The sequence below is a fragment of the Equus quagga genome, chromosome 13 (genome assembly GCF_021613505.1).
Source record: "Equus quagga isolate Etosha38 chromosome 13, UCLA_HA_Equagga_1.0, whole genome shotgun sequence".
Classification (NCBI taxonomy): Eukaryota; Metazoa; Chordata; class Mammalia; order Perissodactyla; family Equidae; genus Equus; species Equus quagga.
Window position 1 is genome coordinate 2,343,014 of NC_060279.1, and position 18,226 is coordinate 2,361,239.

Genomic DNA, 18,226 nt, shown 5'->3' on the forward strand with positions numbered 1-18,226 from the left:
CCACGTGGGGGACTGGCCACACCTGTGACTTCCACGTGGGGGACTGGTACAGGTCACCAATCCATTCTTTTGCCAAGTAAAGATGTTAAAAAAACCAAAACAAGCAGGCAAGCTACCATCTACTAACACTAGCCTGGAATAAAAGTGACATAGCAGGAAGGACACAATTTCAAGAATAAAGGACACTCCTTCTCCAGAAAGGACGGGTGCTAACCACACACAAATACATACTGGCTGTGGGCTGATGGACGCTTCCCCGTGACCAAGCCGTGGGCAATCGTTGCACTGTGTTTGTGGAGGGTCATTTGTCACCTGTCGCTATACGAGGTCCAAGAGCATTCCTCAGCCTCCTAAGGCAATGGCAGGCGCAGGCACAGCAGCATTCTAGGAGCCCACCTGACTGACTATGTGATAGAGCCACACTGGTTGACCGTACGCTGGAGATGGACACCCCTGCTTTCTTTAACACAGGCAGTGAGGACTGGGGCCGGGAGGGGAAGCTGAAGACCAGCCTGAGGGGGAAACACTGAGACTGAGCTCGGAGGTACAAGGATGGGCCCTCGAGCCTCCTCCCTGGGCAGCCGCTGCAGGTTGCTGCTGCCTCTCTCCATCGTGGGTGACCCCAGGCTGGGCCCTCGAGCGCTGCTCCACAGGGTGTCTGGCCAAGCAACGAGGGCAGGCACCTCCACACAAGGGAAGCCTTCGATCTCCTGTCCTCATTTGCTCATTTCCTCAACTCAAAATCACTGCCATGATGACCTTCTCCCCTCTTCCACGGAGCCCACCCTGATTAAATGCGGCAGAATGATGAACAAGCTGAGCCCCTCCCGGGGCTAATGTCTTAGGGACTCTCTTCCGAGTTTCCAAACCCCACATCAGACCGACTTTAAAACCCTGCTCCTGCCTCCAGGCAGCCTTCCCTGAGCTTCCTCCCCGCCCCGCAGTGTGAGCTGTGCACCCCTGCTCTGGGCCCCTCACCACGTCCGTCCCCAGTTACCATACCGCAACAACTCCTGTGCCTCTGTCTCCCTCACGGAGGCGAGGGGCCTGGCACTTCTGACACACTCATCACACGCTTGTTGAATGCTCACACCAAGGGGTTGACATTGACCCGTCTCTGACTGGAGGATGTCAGCTGCTCCTGCAGGCTTGATTACCCCGCTTGGACAAGTGCTGGGCACCAATGGGCCTCTCTCCCACCAAAGAGGAGTGACCTAGAGCATCACTTCTCAAACCCTTGCTAAACGACAATCTCCAGGGGAGTACAGGTTGGGATTTTTTAGAAACTCCACAAATGATTTTGATAATCGGCCAGATGGAGGGACTGCCGACCGCGTGCTCTCCGGTCGGTCGCTTTCTGCCTCTGGCATTCTGTGCTTCCAGGACTGGACTACTGCTGAGCCCGGTCAGCAACCAATTAACTAAGACGACGAGCTGTGCTGCCCCACCCGCGTCCCCACCTGTGCCCAATATGTTCTTTTCTGGAAGCTCCTGAGTTCCCCCATCCTAGGGTGCAGCCCTCGTGGTGCTACTTACCCTCGACAGAGCCCGACTGGCCAGCATCTCGAAGGCTTGTACCACGTTGATGTCGTTCTTGGCACTGACTTCAAAATAGGGAATATCCTTCTCTTTACACCAGCCTCGGGCTACCTCCTGTGGCACCTGAACGAGGGAAAGAGATAATCACTGTTCCTCTAGCATCATCCTCACCGTCCCCACCATCACGTCCCCACCATCATTACCACCTCACAGCCCCATCCTCCCCACCACCACTCCCTTTTATTGAGAAGCTTCTATGTGTCTGTAACTTTACACGTGTTATTTTTTTAACATAAATCTATGAGGTGGTTATTGTTAGCTCCATTTTACAGATGAGGAAACTGAGGACTAGAGAATTAACAAATTTGCTCCGAGCGTATGGGGCGGAGCAGGATTTGAACACAGGCCCAGCAGAACTAGAGCCCGCTGCAGGATGCTCTGTTCTTAAGGTCTCCACCAGGAGCTTCCTGCTGCCAGTGGCTCCTTCCTCAGTGCCCTCAAAGGGAGATGGACGTGACGCACACGAGCCAGGGAGGGAGGACTGCCTTCCCCTGAGCTGGCTCACCAGGCCCACACCCAGGAGGCCTGCTGCTGGGCGAAGACTCAGGTCCCTGCTAAGCTTTCTTTCCCAGGGTAGAATCCTAGGAACACTTGACAGGCTCCTACCATGGGCCAGGTTCTGTGTTAGACATCTGATCATATTAACTCATTTAATCCTCTTAATTACCCTGTGAGACTCGTCTTATTAGCTCCACTTTGTAGATAAGAACACTGAGGCTCAGAGAGATTCAGCAACTGGCCTCAGATCACACAGCCGAGAAAGGCAGAGCTCGGATGCGGCCCGAGCTCAGGGCTCGCATGGCGCCTGAGTTGTCCCCTGCAGGGCGCTGCCAAGGGGCGGTGCTGCTTTTCTGTCTCTCCCACTGGACTGTAGCTTCCTCGAGCTCACGGTCAGGACCCTTTCAGCTCTTGGCCTGGCACCGTGAGCCACTCAGTACAAGCTGAGTGAATGGATATGTCTCTACCCAGTGCAAATGGCCCATCGCAGTCGAGCATGTTGGGTTAGGAAATGTTCCGGCAGCCCTGAGGGTTACTTCCATTAGTACCATGAGTTTAACGCCTGACTGATTATTTCAGAGAGGGGGGAAATGACCATATATTGAACATTGGCTGTGCCTGATGCTTTATAACCATTATTTCATTTCACTCAAGGGGGCCAAGGTCTTTCTCATGGAGAAAGGACCATTCTGCCGCTCTCCCAGAACAGTGCAGCCAGGGGGAGATCAGAGACTGTCCTTTGTCACTCCTGCAGGTTCTAGGAATGTCTCTTTTACTGGGATTAAAGAAACCATAGCTGTCCCCTCTCTCTTTGGCCCTTGCTTCCCTGGCCACAGGAGTGAGAGCAGGGCGCAGGGGCTCATGGCTCTCCTTCACAATGCCTGCATCAGCATCACTCTGGCATTGTGAGGCTTGCTACCTAAGACTGGAGGATGGAGGTTGAGGTCAGCTAAGCAGCCTGCCCTTTGGGGAGCCCAGACGACACCTCCACCTCCCACACCAGGCTCTGCCTGGTCAGTCTCCTAGGAGTTCTTGAACTTGAGCAGAGTGGGGAGAAACCCCAGGCTCTGGTCTTGGCCTCTCATCTCTAAGATGCTCCAGCCTCTGTGAGGAGGAGCCCTGGAATCGGTCAGGGCGGCTCCCTTTTGTGGAGCGTAGATGCCTAAGACCTAGTGAGCAACCTAGAAGCCTCACAGCTCGGGGAAAACGCTGAACTATTTGGAGGAAGAATCAAGGATGGCTGCTGCTTATTATTGTTCTCACCAGCAACACGCAAGTAAGTAAGCACGAGAAATTAACACGCTACACCTGGAAGGCATCTTAGGAACGCAAAGGGTTGTGTATCTTTTGAAGTCCTTGAGCGCAAGGACTGAACTTACACTTCTTATAGCTCCATCTTTCTTTACATCCTGCTCCCCCCCGCCCAGCCCCCACCTCCCACCAGGTGATGAGCATTTTACTGGGCACATCACTGGTGCTCAGAAGTTGCAGTAAAAATTGAAACGAAGTGAAAAGAAGTTAAGTGCCTCTACTTCTCCAGGAGGCAGGGAGAGTCTTTATATTTCATGGCATGAGAAGCAGAAGCCTGGTTGGTGCCCAAGGTCATCCAGCAGCAGAGCTAGGCAGACAAGCACGCAGCCACAGCCCGCTGATCTTGGCTGGCCCTCTCTTCCACCGGACAGTGCCCGGTTATGACAGGCATTTATCTCACTTCCTCTGGCTCTTTCTCAGTCCGGCTTATACAGAATGATTAAGTACACTCCAAAATTTCAGTTGAGATTACGTTGCAAATTCACATTCTTTTTCTAGCCCCCTCTCCTCTCCCGCTCAGCCTCAGGAAGCTGCCCTGGAAAGAAAGCCGCCCAGACAGCACCTTTCGCTTTTCTCTTCCAACTTTCGTTACAGTTTGGTGATTGCTTAAGTGACTTCATTTTTTATTTATAAAATAACAGTTATCTATAACTTAGAAATAAACTCAGGGTGTGGTACCTGACGACGTGGGAAGTATGAACATGTTGAAAGGGTTATTTCCATTAACTTGCTTTTGGCTGACCACATACTATTAACATTTTATTTTTCCTGTTACAGCTTTGCTTATTCATCAGAGGCCAAATGTTTGACAAAATCAGTCCAGTTTGCAAAGTTTTATTTCTGATTCTTTTTCATCTTATATGCATTTAAAATAATCCATAATATGTGTTAAAATTAACCTGTCAAATACATCTTAAACCACTGTGAAAAATAACAAAGAATATTTCCAGAAAACATAATCCTGATGAGATGAATCAGTGGTAAATCAGAAATGCCTACCTGAGCATAGAGCAAAGAATTCACATCCTAGTGAGTAAATTCCTTGTAGCATAGATGCTAGCAGCATAGATTTTCTAATAAACTAATATTTTTTCAATATTACCTTCTGTAGAAGGAGTAAGGATTTTCAAAAAAAATCTAAGCCAGTAATTTCTTTAAAAATTATCCTGTTGAGAACATATTTTTAAAATTGTGGTAAAATATACGTAAATATAAACTTACCATTTAAACTGTATTTAAGTGTACACTTCAGCGGCGTTAGGACGTTCTCATTATTGTGTACCCCTTACCACCACTCATCTCCAGAAAGTTTTCATCATCCCATATCTGGCATATACGTTTTAAATATTCATTTTCTTTTTACTAAGTGGGAAAGGCCCCCGTGTCTGCCCAGCCCATGCCTGGGAGATGAGAAGAAGGAGCGTAATAATTCCTTCCCTTTGTTAAGCTTGCCGTGTGCTTTATAGGCATCATTTCCCGGACTCCTCAAGCAACTGTGTCTGGTCTCCATTTCACAGACGTTGAAGCTGGAACTGGCCCAAGGACACACAACGAGCTTGAATTGAATGAGCCTGGAGAAGGTGCTCCTTCAGCTGGCCCTCAGCCCTCATCCACTCAACCCTATGCAAATGAACCGTGCCTCCCAGCCCCCCTCTCAGCTAGCCTGCCCCACCACCCACAGCACCCTTTGCTTGCTCCTTCCAAAGGCAGGAGGTTTGAGAAGGCCGCCTCCCAGCCTCATCTCTTGGCTCTCTGGTCCTGGGTCTCTGCCTGAAGTCCCTCTGCTGTGCCCACTCCCACTTCCTCCTCTCCGCTTCCCTATCCTCATTCCATTATTGCTCAGCACTTCCTCGCCTCTGGTTCCTCCTCCCCACCTCCCTGCAAACCCTTCCCTGGGCCTACCTGTGAAAATTGAAGCTGCCCTAGTCCTCCCCAATCTAGGATCCTCTCTCACCTCCCTGTCTTGGTTGAACCCTGGCTTTTCCTGGAGTCGCCGTCCCCCTGTCACCCTCTCCAGTGGGGGTCATTTCCGTACCCTACTCACCACAGATCCCATGGTGGGGTTGGGCTTGCCTGGGGCTTCACTGCTTCTTTCAAACCTTTATTCTTCCTCTCTCTGTAGAACAAAGCTAATCCCCCTGAGGCTTGGATGGGACCCCCTGGCCCCTTGGAGTTGTCACCTGCACGTCCCATCCTGCCAGGACCCTCTTCATTCCCTGAACACTGGCGATCTGGTGAGCCTTCCTGTCCGCCTCAACTTGTAGCCTCCACCTCTCACGATAGCCTCGTGGTTCCTTCTCCTCCAACAGAATTCACTTCTCTCCACTTCCGCCTCTTCTTCCCAGGCCCGACCCAGGACCTCCGGGAAATATTAACTCCGTCTCCCATTCTGTGACTCAGTCTCCTTTCCCTTCCACTCTCTCATGCCCTCACTCCTTCTGTCCTCTCTTCAACCTCTGACACAGCCGCCCCTGGCCCTCTGGCCCTCTCCTGTCTCTCTTCTTTCCGTCACGGTCGCTCAGAGCCCTCACAGCTCTATTTTTCAGCTACTCTTGTCTGGGAAAACCTTAGTCCCAGGTCCCTCGTGTCTGGTTTTTATCCCATGCACAGCTGTTGAAGAAAAACACAACACAGACCCCACCTCAAACTCCCAGTCTCCTCCTCCAGCCGAGCCCTTAGTGTCACCCACCGTCCTCGTCTTTGTCCTTGATGACCTCCTTCACCTGTTTCTCTCCAGAGAAACCGGCAAAGCTTCGCCATGATTCTGGAGACTCCTACTTGGTTCCCTCCCTCCTCTCTCTCAGCAGAAGACGTTGCCTCTGATTTCACTGAGAAAGAGTCAGACTCTCAGTCTTGGACTCCCTCAGCTGCCCTCCCCACAGCCTACAGATGTACGAAGCAAGGTGTGAACATGAAAGTGTGGCCGAGGCACCGCAATTTTATGGATGTCAGATGTGAAGTTGGTTGGGAGACAGACCACCCCTGGGACCTGGCACGTTTCCAAAGGTTCGTGACTGAGAATCTGTTAGATGACTCCAAAACCCACAGCATGGATGTGAAAGGATTGAAAAGGAAGATGAGAAAGGATTTCTTCAGAGACAGTTGTGTTGTGGGTACGCCCTCCACAAGGAGGAGGACAGGTAAGGCCTCATCTGTAGCCAAAATAGAGCTTCAAGGAGGCCACTTGGAAAGCTTAACGTATGACCCCGGAGTGTGTTGGCTACAGTGGGTTGGTGTCTGCCTTGTCTCTGAGGGGAGGGATCTAAGTCAGAGAGCGAGCAGGCCGCACGGGGCACTAATTGTCCTGTCCCCACAGTGGAGCCCAAGGGCACCGTGTGCCTTGTGAAGGAGATGTGGGCTCCATAGAGAGCTAGCCAGCCTGGAGCTGTTGTAAATTCCATCAGGAGGACTGCCTGCAGGAGGAGGTTACCCCAATGGGGTGGAAGACGGCTGAAAAATGAGGAGTCGTGGAGAGAGAGGAGGAAAATGCAGGACCTTGTCATGGGAGGCACAGTTACATGTTCCCAGTGGAGGTTTCTTAAGGACCCAAGGAGGAACCCATGGAAGAGACAGTTGGAAACGCCTGCTGGGCCCAGAGAGCACAAACCATCTTATGCCAATACCAGTCAGATAAGCATTCTCCTGTCCTCCTGACCTGCCTCTCCTGGCTTCATTCCTGGCAAAGACTGAAACCGGAATTGTCCAGAGAAGGAGAGGAAGTATGGACATGGAAAGTTGGCAAAGAGATGCAAAGGACACACTCCACTCCTGGAACACAGTGTTCTCACCTATAGCTGGCCCCGCTGCGAAAAAGAAAGGGGGACACCTTGCCTTTGAATGAACTTAGGACTTCGATTGTCATCTGAGATTGGATATTTGTAATTAGAGATTGACACTAAGTTTACAACCTAAAGTCACCACACAATTGATGACGCCTAGCTCTCTATTTCCAGCACGGACTTCTCCTTGGAAGTTTCGTTCTTATGTGCTCTAAAGCCTACTGGTCACCTCCAATTAGTCGTTCTATAAGCTCCTCAAACTCGGCATGTCCAAACCAGACTCCTCTCTTTCTCTCTGTACAGGAGGCCCTTCCTCATGTAGGTGTGGCTTAGTCGGAAGCATTATCGTCCATCCATCCATCCACCCATCCACCTCCATCCATGGTTCCAAGTGATGCCTCAGTTCTCCTATTACTTTTCTCTATTTTAATCATTGTGAAAACGTAGTTCAAATATGATGACTCAGTTCCCTATTTGTTTTCTCTGTTTGAAACACTAAGACAACCTTGTTTACATGGCTCTTTTTGGTGTCATTTTGGCTTTGTTTGGCACAAGAGCATCTTTTGTGCCACTTCTGTTAAGTCCACCTCTATTCTTTTCTCATTAGTAGGCAATGATGTAAAGAGCTTTCCTTGATGCCCCTGCAACGGTAAACACCCACACAAGTGGGGTCGCTGCAGCCATGGAGCAGACCAGCTGCCAAGAGGTTAGCCAGTTGATCCAGAATATGCTTAAGCTAATAAAAAAAATATATTACTACTTTCTCAGAGAACTTTTAGATTCAAGAAGTTATCACTGCAGATCCTCTGCCTGACCCTGGGTAGAAATATTGTTCTACGGGTTAATTCAAATTCCACTTGCTTACCTCCGATGCCTTAATTCTTCCACTCCCTGTCCGTAGACAAAATCGCCTTCAGTTCTCAGCTTACATCATGCTACTTCTTGCCTTTGTCATGCTGTTTCTTCAGCCTGGAACCTTCCTCCCTCAGGAAGCCCTTTCTGTATTCTGGGCTTAAGTAGATGACCTTTCACTGTGGTCCCCAAATATCCAATGTATATGTCTATTGTTGCATTTACCATAGCGTATCATACTTGTCTTTTAAAGTGTCTGTATCCACTGCTAGATTGTGAAATTCTTAAGATAAGGACCTTGCCTGATTCAGCTCTATGTGTGGGACCTTACGCAGTGCCTGGCGTAGAATCGGTACTCACATAATGTCTGGTGAATGAGTGAATGAATGGTACCTGCCGGTCTGCCAGATCGATCTTGTTGCCCAGCACCACCATGGGGTAGGACTGCTCCATTGGAATGGTTTTGGCCAGAACATCACCCCGCCAGGTATCCAGGGCTTCAAAGGACTCCAGGTCGGTGACATCGAAAGCCAGGATGCAGCCATCGGAGCCTTTGTAGAATGTGGACACCATGGAGCGGAACCGCTCCTGTCCGCCTGTGTCCCAGATCTGAAGGGGAAGAGCAGCCACCACAGGGGGCTGTGATGAGTGGCTGGAGGTAGGCCTAAATAGGTCACATCAAGTCAAAACTTCCTTTTTTGGGTAGGGAGCAGACAGCCCTGGCACAGGTGCATGTGGTCATTTCATATACAGGCACCTTGACCCTGTCGCCCACGTACACTACAGTGTCTTTGCCATTTGCCATTTAGTGTCCCAAGAGAACTTCCACATCCAAGCTCTCATTCTTCCCCTGGGTCATCAGGACAGGCATTGTTATTCCCACCTGAGAGATTTGGACCTTGGAGTGACTTGCCCAAGACTACTTGCCAAGTTTTCCAGGGAACCTCAGGTTAAGAGTGGGGTCTCCCAACTCCTGGATTAGCACTCCTTCTAGGTCAGGGATCAGCAAATTTTTCTGTAAAGGGCCAATAGTAAATATTTTAGGCTTTGCCGATCATACTGTCTGTTGCAACTACTCAATTCTGTTGTTGTAATGGGAAAGCAGCCATAGACCAAAAGAAACAAATGAACATGGCTGTGTTCCAATAAAACTTTATTTACAAAAGCAGGTGGTGGGCCAGATTTGGCCCATGAGTTGAAGTTTGTTGATCTCTGCTCTAGATCATTCTAGCTCCTGGTGCACACTGCTGTTTGAGTGGGGTGATTTCCAGGTACGTATGTTGATAAGGGAAAGGGAGGGCTGCTCACCTGTAGCTTTAAAGTTGTGTCATCCAGTACGATAATCTTGGAGAGAATGCTGGCCCCCAGCGTGGTCTGGTAGTCCTCGTAAAACGTCTTGTGAACATATTGGTGGAGGAGGGAGGTCTTTCCTACCCTGAGGAAAAGAACCCAGACACGTGAACACACATGTACAAACACACACATCCAAACCATTCTCAAAATCCTGCCACGCCCCCTGGCCACCATCTCTCCCTGAGCTTCTGAATTTCTAACGTTTGCAGTTCAAGGACCACACTTTGAATAGCGAGGGCCTAGGGAATGGACTCTAGAGCAGGAAGCAGTCAAAGGGGCAGGGAGACTCGCAGAGGCTGAGTGCCCTACAGCGAGGGTCGGGTATTTTCTGTCTGTAGCAGGAGGTGGCAGGGCAGATAGACACTAAGCGGCTTGCCTAATTCACACAACTGGTCACTACGGAGTTACTGCAGAGCTGGGACTAGAAACCAGGGAGCCTGACGCTCAGCCTCTTTCACCCATCTGAACACCCTTCCTTAGGGTGGGATGCCACTCTGGTGCCACTCTGAATCAGAAGGGGACCCATGGCAGGCGGGAACACATCCAGGAGGTCTCACTACCCTTTGGTATGGGGCTGCTTCCCAACTCCCAGACCTCTGAGCTGAGCTAGGCTTACCCCAGGGCTCCAATGATGATGAGCTTCAGGTCCACCTTCTTCCGGGGATTCATGGAGGGGCTTCAGAGCCTGTAGGGAAACAGAAGTCATCCACATGCTGGCCAGAGTCCTCTGTAGCCATTGTCACTGAGGCTGGCCTCTACTTTCCCCTCCTTGATGTGCAATTCACTGCCCTGGGCCAAGGATTTGGATGGGGTTGTTCTCCAAAAAAGACGGATGACTCAGCAACCCTTACACACCCTCCCCCTCACTTCCCCTGGGGGCCTCTCCAAGGGTGGAAGGGTGGTGGCTCCACGGGACGGGCACATCTCTCACCCTTCAGCTCTACCAGCCCTGCTCTTGGAGGCAGCCAGGAGCGCCAAGAAGGCTGGATGGGATTGAACAGAGGCGTCACAGACAGTCAAGCCTGGAGCCAGGGATGGAGGGCAGCGTGGGAAGAGGAGATGGGGCCAGGACAAGGGGTCCATTGTCAGGACTGCCTGAGAGGCTTTGGATGGAAGAGCGCCCCTCCCCACTGCCCGAGGTGTTGCTGCAATCGCAGAATCAAAGGCTCTTCTCTAATGCAGCTGGTGGGGTTGTAATTGGTACATGTTTCTGGAAAGCTACTTGGCAGCAAGTACTGAGAGCCTTAAAAATGTTCCTGCCCTTCACTTCTAGGAATTTGTCCTAAGGAAATCTGAAATTCGGGCAAAGACTCTCGTTCAAGAATGTTCTACACAGTATTATTTACAAACGTCCAACAATAAAGAAGTGGCTAAATAAATCATGGCACACAATGCATTATTAAGTAGTCATTAAAATGGAATTTTGGAGCATAATATAACAACGTGGGGAAGTGCTTATGCCATAGGATCTAAATGAAAACAGAAGGCACTGAACCGTGCGTACAATAGTACCCCAAAGTTTAAAACGAGTTCCTACTTGCAGAGAAAATGGTTTAGAGAGAAATATATAAAAAATTTAATTGGTTAATTCTGGGTGGTAGGAAATTACATGATTTTAATGTTGTTCTCTATCCTTTTTAGTGTGTTCCAAGTTTTTTACAACAAACATGTCAAATGTGTTGTTCCTGTAAGAGAAAAATATGTATATATTTTATATATACACGTATGTAAATTATATATATGTTTATTTATTTTTTAATAAGATAAAACAAAACTGTTGCAGGGGACTGTGCTTCCCTGGCTGTTTGGTCCCACCCTACGTGCACGCATAGGTGGACACTATTCCCAGCTCCTGGGTCTTCATTCCTTGGATGTGCTAGGCATACTGGGGAAACTGACCCTGCCTGGCTGGGGTGCCAAAAGTTGGCCAGCTTGTGTTGCCCCTGGTACTTGGGAAAGGCTCAAAATTGGATGTCCTGAGGCCATGGTTCTAGTTCTTACTTTGCCACTGTGTGACCTTGGGCCAGTTACCTCCCCTCTCTGCATCTGGACTTTCCAACTAGAGAATGAGCCAGTTGGGACCCAAAGACTCAAGGTTCCTTCTGGTAGGAAAATGCTCTATCTGGAGCTGCAACTCAGTGGGCCACAAGAGCTTTGCCTGGGGTGCCTAGTTTGTGAAAAGTTAAAATAGAAGACCCCCAGAGGCCTCGGGTTGTTTGTGTCCCTCCATGAGCCGTGTCCTGGACCAAAGGTGATCTGAGGCTTTGCTCAGAGCTGCTTTCCCAGGAGCCAGGTTGGTGGCACTGGACCTTCTGCTGTAACCGAGGAGTGCTGGGTTGGCATGGTGGGCGACAGCTCTTCTTAATGGTCCATGCATTCATTCAACAAATGCCTACATGTCCACTGCATGCAAAGCCCTGCACTTGACACTGGGAGGAGCACAAAGACAAAGCAAATAGGAACTCACCTTGGGGAGTTATCAGGGGAGAAGGGATGGGGGCTGGGTGATTACACTGGAGAGAAAGTGTAACGTGTCCCTCGAGGGGCACAGGGAAAGTCTTGAGGGAATTCAGGGAATCAGGGCGAAGCCAGCAATCGAACTGGGCCCAGAAGAGATGAGACATGTGGTTGGAGGTGGTATTTCAGAGGGAGGGAATGAATGGGTCAAAGCCCTGGGAACAGGTGAGTGGAGAAGGTGGACGGTTTCCTTCAGGGAAGGGCGAGGTAAAGGGAGTGGAGGGAGGAAGGCCTGGAGAGGGAGCGAGATTAAGACGGGTCATGAATATCCGACTAAGGATTCATTAATTCACTCATTCACTGATTCAGCAAACATTTCCTATGCTTCAGGCATGCAGTGGAAGAGAATTCAGGATATTAACTGAGATTGGCATTTTGTAATGGATGTTGCTCCCCACAAGGAAACCAGCCAAGGGAGAGGTGGCTCAGAAGCTCCTGAAAGGGACGGGTCTCTAAGCGTGAGTTGCCGCTCTGGAAGCGGGGAGGGAGCACTGGTGAGCTCTGTCCTAAAGGTTTTGGCACCATGTGCTGACTCAGCTTCAGAAACCAACACAGAGCCTTCGAAAGGGAGTCAGAACAGAACAGGAGGCAGACGTAAGAAAGGAACTGGCAGTGGCCGAGCCCCAGCAGGGGCTGCCCTGCACGCTCTGTAGAGCTTAGGGAATCCTCCTAAGAGCCCTAAGAGACGAGTACAGCTGAGATTCAGAGGAGCCAAGCACTCGTAACTCGTCCAGTCCACGCAGGCACTACGTGGACCAGCTGGCGTTTGAATCCAGGGCCAGAGAGGGCTCCTCTGCACCATGTTGCCTCTGACCTCCTGAGGTGACAAAGTTTGAAGCCACAGAATCTAGGGCACTGGGCTCAGGTTGGGTGAGCCCAGCAAAACTCTGGCAAGAGTTGGAGGAGAGTGAGAGAAAGGCAAAGTGCCGAAAGGTACAGTGGGAGCGAGAGACCGGGGCTGCTGAACTGGAGCTGTTGCTTGAGGACCGATGGCGGGGCCGGGACGGGGTGAGCTGAGGCGGAGGGGGGCGTGCTCCCACGCTGTGAGACGGCCATGCTGCCTGTCAGACGGCCACACTGCCGGTGGCTCATACCGTGAGCTCGTGCTTATTTGCCTGGCATAGTGCCGAGCTCTGCAAATATGCGAATAAACAATATGCCTATCTTTCTGAGCTTAAATGTATGAATACATTATTATAATACATTTAATACGTATCATACATTATCATAATACATTTACTGGCACAGATTAAGGGCCGAAGAAGTGTTAGCTATTTTAGCACTACTGTTAGCACACAAAAAATAGCACGTGGGGTTGATACTATTATTCTCTCTACTCTCCCACTGAAGAAGGACGTTTAGAGAAGTTAAGTAATTCATCTCTAAAGTCACAGCCGGTTAAGCGGTAGAGGCTGGATATGAATCCAGGCCTAATTTCAGAGACCACACTGTCAACCGCTAGCTTCTACTGCCTCCCGCAAACCTGGAGTGAGGCTCACGCACCCTGCGGCTCGGTGCCCCGTCAGAGAGGCTGGGGGCTGGGTGGTGCGGGGCGGGGGTGTGGCACGGTGCAGCAGGGCTGGAGGGCGGTAAAGGGGAAGCTTTTGCGTGGGAGATAGGAAGTGTGTGTGTTATGTATAACAGACATCCACTATGTGTAAAGTACTCCATGGATCAAGACAACATACAACACAAAAATGGGCAAAAATATATGGGAATATGAGTAAGTAGCCAGTGGAAGTCTTATAAATGGTTAGTAGTAAGCTTTGAAAAGATGCTCAAACTTACTAACTTTTAAGGACATGCAAAATTTAAAAATACCTTTTTTTAACCCACAAGAGTAGCAAAAATTAAAAAGAGTGATGATAATATTTAGTGTTGACAAGCGCGTAGAGGAAACACTCTTGTATGTTGTTGATAGAGTATGATTTGGCACAGTCTTTCCTGGAGGGCAATTTGACAATATCAAAGCTTGATATGCACATAGCCTAGGTTCTAATTCTAGAGATCTATCCTACAGAAATCTACATATTCTCAAACACACATTTGTACAAAGAGGATGGCAGGAGAGCATCGTTGTAACCTGGAGGTTCATCAGTAAGAGACTCTACATAAATTATGATCCATTCATACTCTGGAATACCAAGTCGTTTTAAAAAGAGAGAAGTAATGAAGTGGAAAGATGTGATGATAATTTAAGTAAAAAAATGAACATCACTGAACATTGTGTATAGTATGATCCCAGTTATATAAAAACAAACAACCCTATGTGTGTGCCTAATGGCTAATATATTTATGCTTGTCCTGCAAACACACGAGAAAGCTATGGATAGATACACACTAATGATTCCCACGAGGCGGTGAAAGGTAGACTAGGGGCCGGGAAACATTGTTTGACTTTATATATCTTGTGTTAAAATTTGTTACACAACCCTAAGCTGTAATTAAAAAACATCAAATAAAGACGTAACATTTCTTTAAAAAGAGCGCGTGGATGGATGGCAGCCCAAGGTCATCTGAGTGTGACTTCCTGACAGGACAAATCACTTCCGTGTCTGCGGCAGGAGGGGGAGCCTGGTTGCATGGAGTGATCATGAGTTTTGGAGTCAGAGCTCTCATCGCAGCTGTACGCATTCGTAACCTTGGGTGAGTTACTTAATTAACCTTGCTGAGTCTGTTCCCGCATGAGTAGAATGGACATTGTGGCCGCAGCTTATTTTGCAGGGTAGCATGCCTCGTGTTCTTACAGCACAACAGGCTCCCCAAATTGGGGAAGACCCAGTTAAATGGTTAACCACGTGGGGCGGAGGAGCGGAGACCTGCTCTGTAGTGCTTGCTGCTCTCTGTGGTGTGAAAAGACACTCCCTCTGTGGCTGATTTCCACCCATCAGTGTGGAGCTGGCTCCAGCAGACTACAGCAAGGGCTTCAACGGCCCTCTAGCCCAATCCCCCCCAGTACTTGAGCCGTTGCCACCACAGTCATGGAAAAATGAAGCCAGACTTGCCTCCATAGAGCTTCTTCCCTCTACAGGGGGTGGATTTCTCCTGGGGGGGCCACACAAAAAGTGCTCAATTCCTCTGCCACTTGCCAGCCCTTCTGAGGTCGAAAGTCTTCCCTTTGAGTTCTACTTGTCTTTTCTTCCCCAGATCCTTGTAACTCACCTCCGCCTTGACTCTGAGCTCCCCTCACCCCGCCACCACCCTGGTCCCTTCCCCCGCATGTGCCCTCAAAGTGTGCTGCCACTGCCAATTCCCCTACGCCACACCCAGAAGGGCAGGACTTTGCTGAGGCTGGCTCTCTCGCCTTCCGCACCATCATGGTGTGTGCGGTTGGCTCGTTCCTCACCATGTCTCTCACAAGACTCTCAGGATCAAGCAATTCCTGGCCAAGAATCAAAAGCAGAATTGTCCCATTCCCTAGCAGATTTGGAAGAAAACTGGTAATAAAACGAGGTACAACTCTAAGAGGAGACACTGGAGAAGAACCAAGCTGGGTCTATAAGGAATTGCACGTGAAGATGGCACACATACTGATGCTGTATCAAGGTCACTAGCGTCTCACCATGTCAGGCTTTAAAAATCACCACTATCTGGGGCCGACTTGTTGGTGTAGTGGTTGAGTTTGCACACTCATATCCTGGGCATGGACCCATACACTGCTCATCAAACCATACTGTGGTGGTGTCCCACATACAAAGTGGAGGAAGATTGGCACAGATGTTAGCTCAGTGACAATCTTCCTCAGGCAAAAAAAGGAAGATTGGCAACAGGTGTTAGCTAAGGGCCAATCTTCCTCACCAAAAAAAGGAAAGAAAAATCACCACAACCTGGACAGTTGGACATGTGTTATTGGGAAATTGTTTTTCTTTTTGTTTCTATGCTCCTGCACCAGTAGGTGGGTCCGTAAGAAATACCTGAGAACTTCTGTTTGAAAAAAATAAAAGACAATAAAAAATCCTTGTCCTTGGGCCAGGATAACTAGCAGCAACAGAGGGTGACCAGGACTGTGTGCATGGCAGGAGGGCGGCTCAGGGGTCGACACTGGCTGGGCCCACCAAGGAAGCACAAGCAGATTTCCAATGGTGGCTCAAGTCCTTTCCCATGTCCTCTGTGCCCTGCCCTTGGCTGGGCTTGGCTGTTCTTTTGAGCCCCCTCAGCTGAGTCAGATGCTTCAAACCAGGGCATCCTCCTAGAGGCCGGGCTGAGTCATGACCCTGTTTCACTGTTAAATAACATTTCACTGTTAAATAACAGTGAAAAGCAGGCTTGGAATGCAAAGCCTGACTTCAGCCAGCCTAGTTTACACAGAGCAGAATCTGCAGGCGAGCGTCTCCATCACATTCTACTCAGTCTTCTCCCCGTCTTGCCTGGCAGCACTCCTAAGCCCAGAGCCCTGGCCCTGCCTGGCATGCCAACGCCACAGTGTCACTCAGTCCTTGGGGAGTAAGAAAGACTGAGTTGATGCCCTCTCACAATTTTTTTTTTTTAAAGCCCTAGCTCTTGGGACCAGACTTACAAGAACTCTTGGACCTGCTCTGCTCTCACCTTCCTCCTTCCCTTCTCTCCCTATGCCATGGCCACAGCCAGGACCCAGGTACAATTTCCTGCCTCGCTCGTGTTGGGTTGACGCGTCATTTCTGCTGACAGGCAGGAGGGACGAGGGAGTGCGCAGGGTGGGTGCGAACTCTGAAGCAGGCAAAGTCTCCCCCCACCTCATACTATCTTACTCCACTTTTTGGTGCCTCCCCTCCCTCTTCCCACGTCTTGGAAAATGACAAACCTAGCCACTCTAAAACATTAGTGGGACTTACAATCTTAGGAGTAAAGTTTGTCTTTGAAAAGAGGCTATCCAGGGAGCACAAGGCTTTATTGCCTCCCAGGAAGGCTCCCAACTCTGCCTCACCCACCTACATGCCAGCCAGTCCAGACCTGCTCCCTCCGGAAAGTGCACCCGCAGCCCTGGTTTCAGATGCTCAGCACTCCTGTTCTTTAAGTTCTTTGGGAGTATTAGTCTTGTTTCACCATGTAAACTGTCAGTGCCCAGAGGGCAGGACAGTGCCTCATACCTCTCCGTACCCATCCAAAGAGCCTGACCCATGCTGGGAATATTGAATCTCCAATAAATGGTCATCCATCCATCCATCTATCTGTCCATCCATCCATCCATTCATCCATCTCCATCTACTCATCCATTTATCTGTCTATCCTTCTATCCATCCATCTCCATCCATGTATCCATCTATCCATGTATCCATCCATCCAACTGTCTAACTATCCATCTAGCTAATAGATAACATTATGATGGATTGTTTATTTAAATGTCCATCCGTCTGTGCATCCATGCAGCACATGTACTATGTGCCTGCCAGGCATCAGCACTATATAGGTCTGAGGATACAGACAAGTTTCTATCTCCAGGAGACTTGTGTGGTGGAGGATTGATTGGTAAGCCCCCCCAAATTATTTTTATTACTATATAATGCCTAGCAATTATAGGGTACTTTGCAGTTTACAAAATGTCATCCTAACGTGGTGGATTCTTGGCCCAAGGGCAACTAGATAGTGGCAAGCTCGGACTGGAATCTAGGTTTGTATCACTCTGTTCATTGGCTTGCCGAGCACTGCAGAGATGTGCTGGGGACGCATTTACCATTTAGAACAAGAGGGACCCTTTCCTACTCCAAGAGCTCCCCTCTCCCAGAGGAGATCATTTGGTGGACATGAGTTCCATCCCAGAAGGTACCCTCTCCATGTGGCAAGGGGACTCTGGGTGCTAGCAGGACTTGGTTCCTGGCTGGCCCTCCTCTGGCTGAGCCAGCAGCCCTGTCATCTGCTGAGACTGACAGCCGGTGCGGAGCCCCGAGCCCGGCCCCAGCTCCCTGGGCTGGGCGGGGAGTCCTTCCTGCCTGGCTTACGGCCACTCTCTGGGAGTTTCTCCAGCGTGGGGGTCCTGGGGCTGGATCTAAGCCTTACAGTTGCCTGATTCTAAGCCTCATCCCTGCGTCCCCTGCCTCCATTCCTCCCTCCAAAACCTGAGTACTCCAGGGGCTGCTGGGACAGACAGAAGAACCGAGAAGGACTTCCAGGGCACTTACAGTTGTAGCTGCTCAGCATTCAGCCTCTGAGGGCGGGCGAGAGTTCTCTCTGAGCCAGGGGTCTCCTCTTAGAGCAAGTCTCAGCCGGGTCAGAGGAAAAAGTCTTTGGGAGCACAAAAGAGTTTGTTGAGGCCAAGACACTTCCTTCTGCGTTTTCCTCCTCTCCCTCTCATGCACAGACTTGGGAAAGTTGCAAAAGAGGCTGGGCCGGGGTGACCTCAG

The 18,226-nt window shown here is 49.8% G+C and overlaps 1 protein-coding gene across 1 annotated transcript in view; it reads right to left on the reverse strand.

Moving 5' to 3' along the window:
* The window catches only part of RAB7B (RAB7B, member RAS oncogene family), a 24,855-nt gene extending 6,673 nt beyond the window's left edge, over positions 1-18,182 (reverse strand). The window contains exons 1-5 of the mRNA XM_046682739.1: positions 18,005-18,182; positions 10,009-10,077; positions 9,348-9,474; positions 8,433-8,648; positions 1,537-1,662 (exon numbers count right to left, since the gene is read on the reverse strand). Of these exons, the coding sequence (XP_046538695.1) occupies positions 1,537-1,662; positions 8,433-8,648; positions 9,348-9,474; positions 10,009-10,061 (522 nt within the window). The 5' untranslated portion in view covers positions 10,062-10,077; positions 18,005-18,182. The remainder of the gene's footprint in view (positions 1-1,536; positions 1,663-8,432; positions 8,649-9,347; positions 9,475-10,008; positions 10,078-18,004) is intronic.
* Between the last annotated feature and the right edge of the window lie 44 nt (positions 18,183-18,226).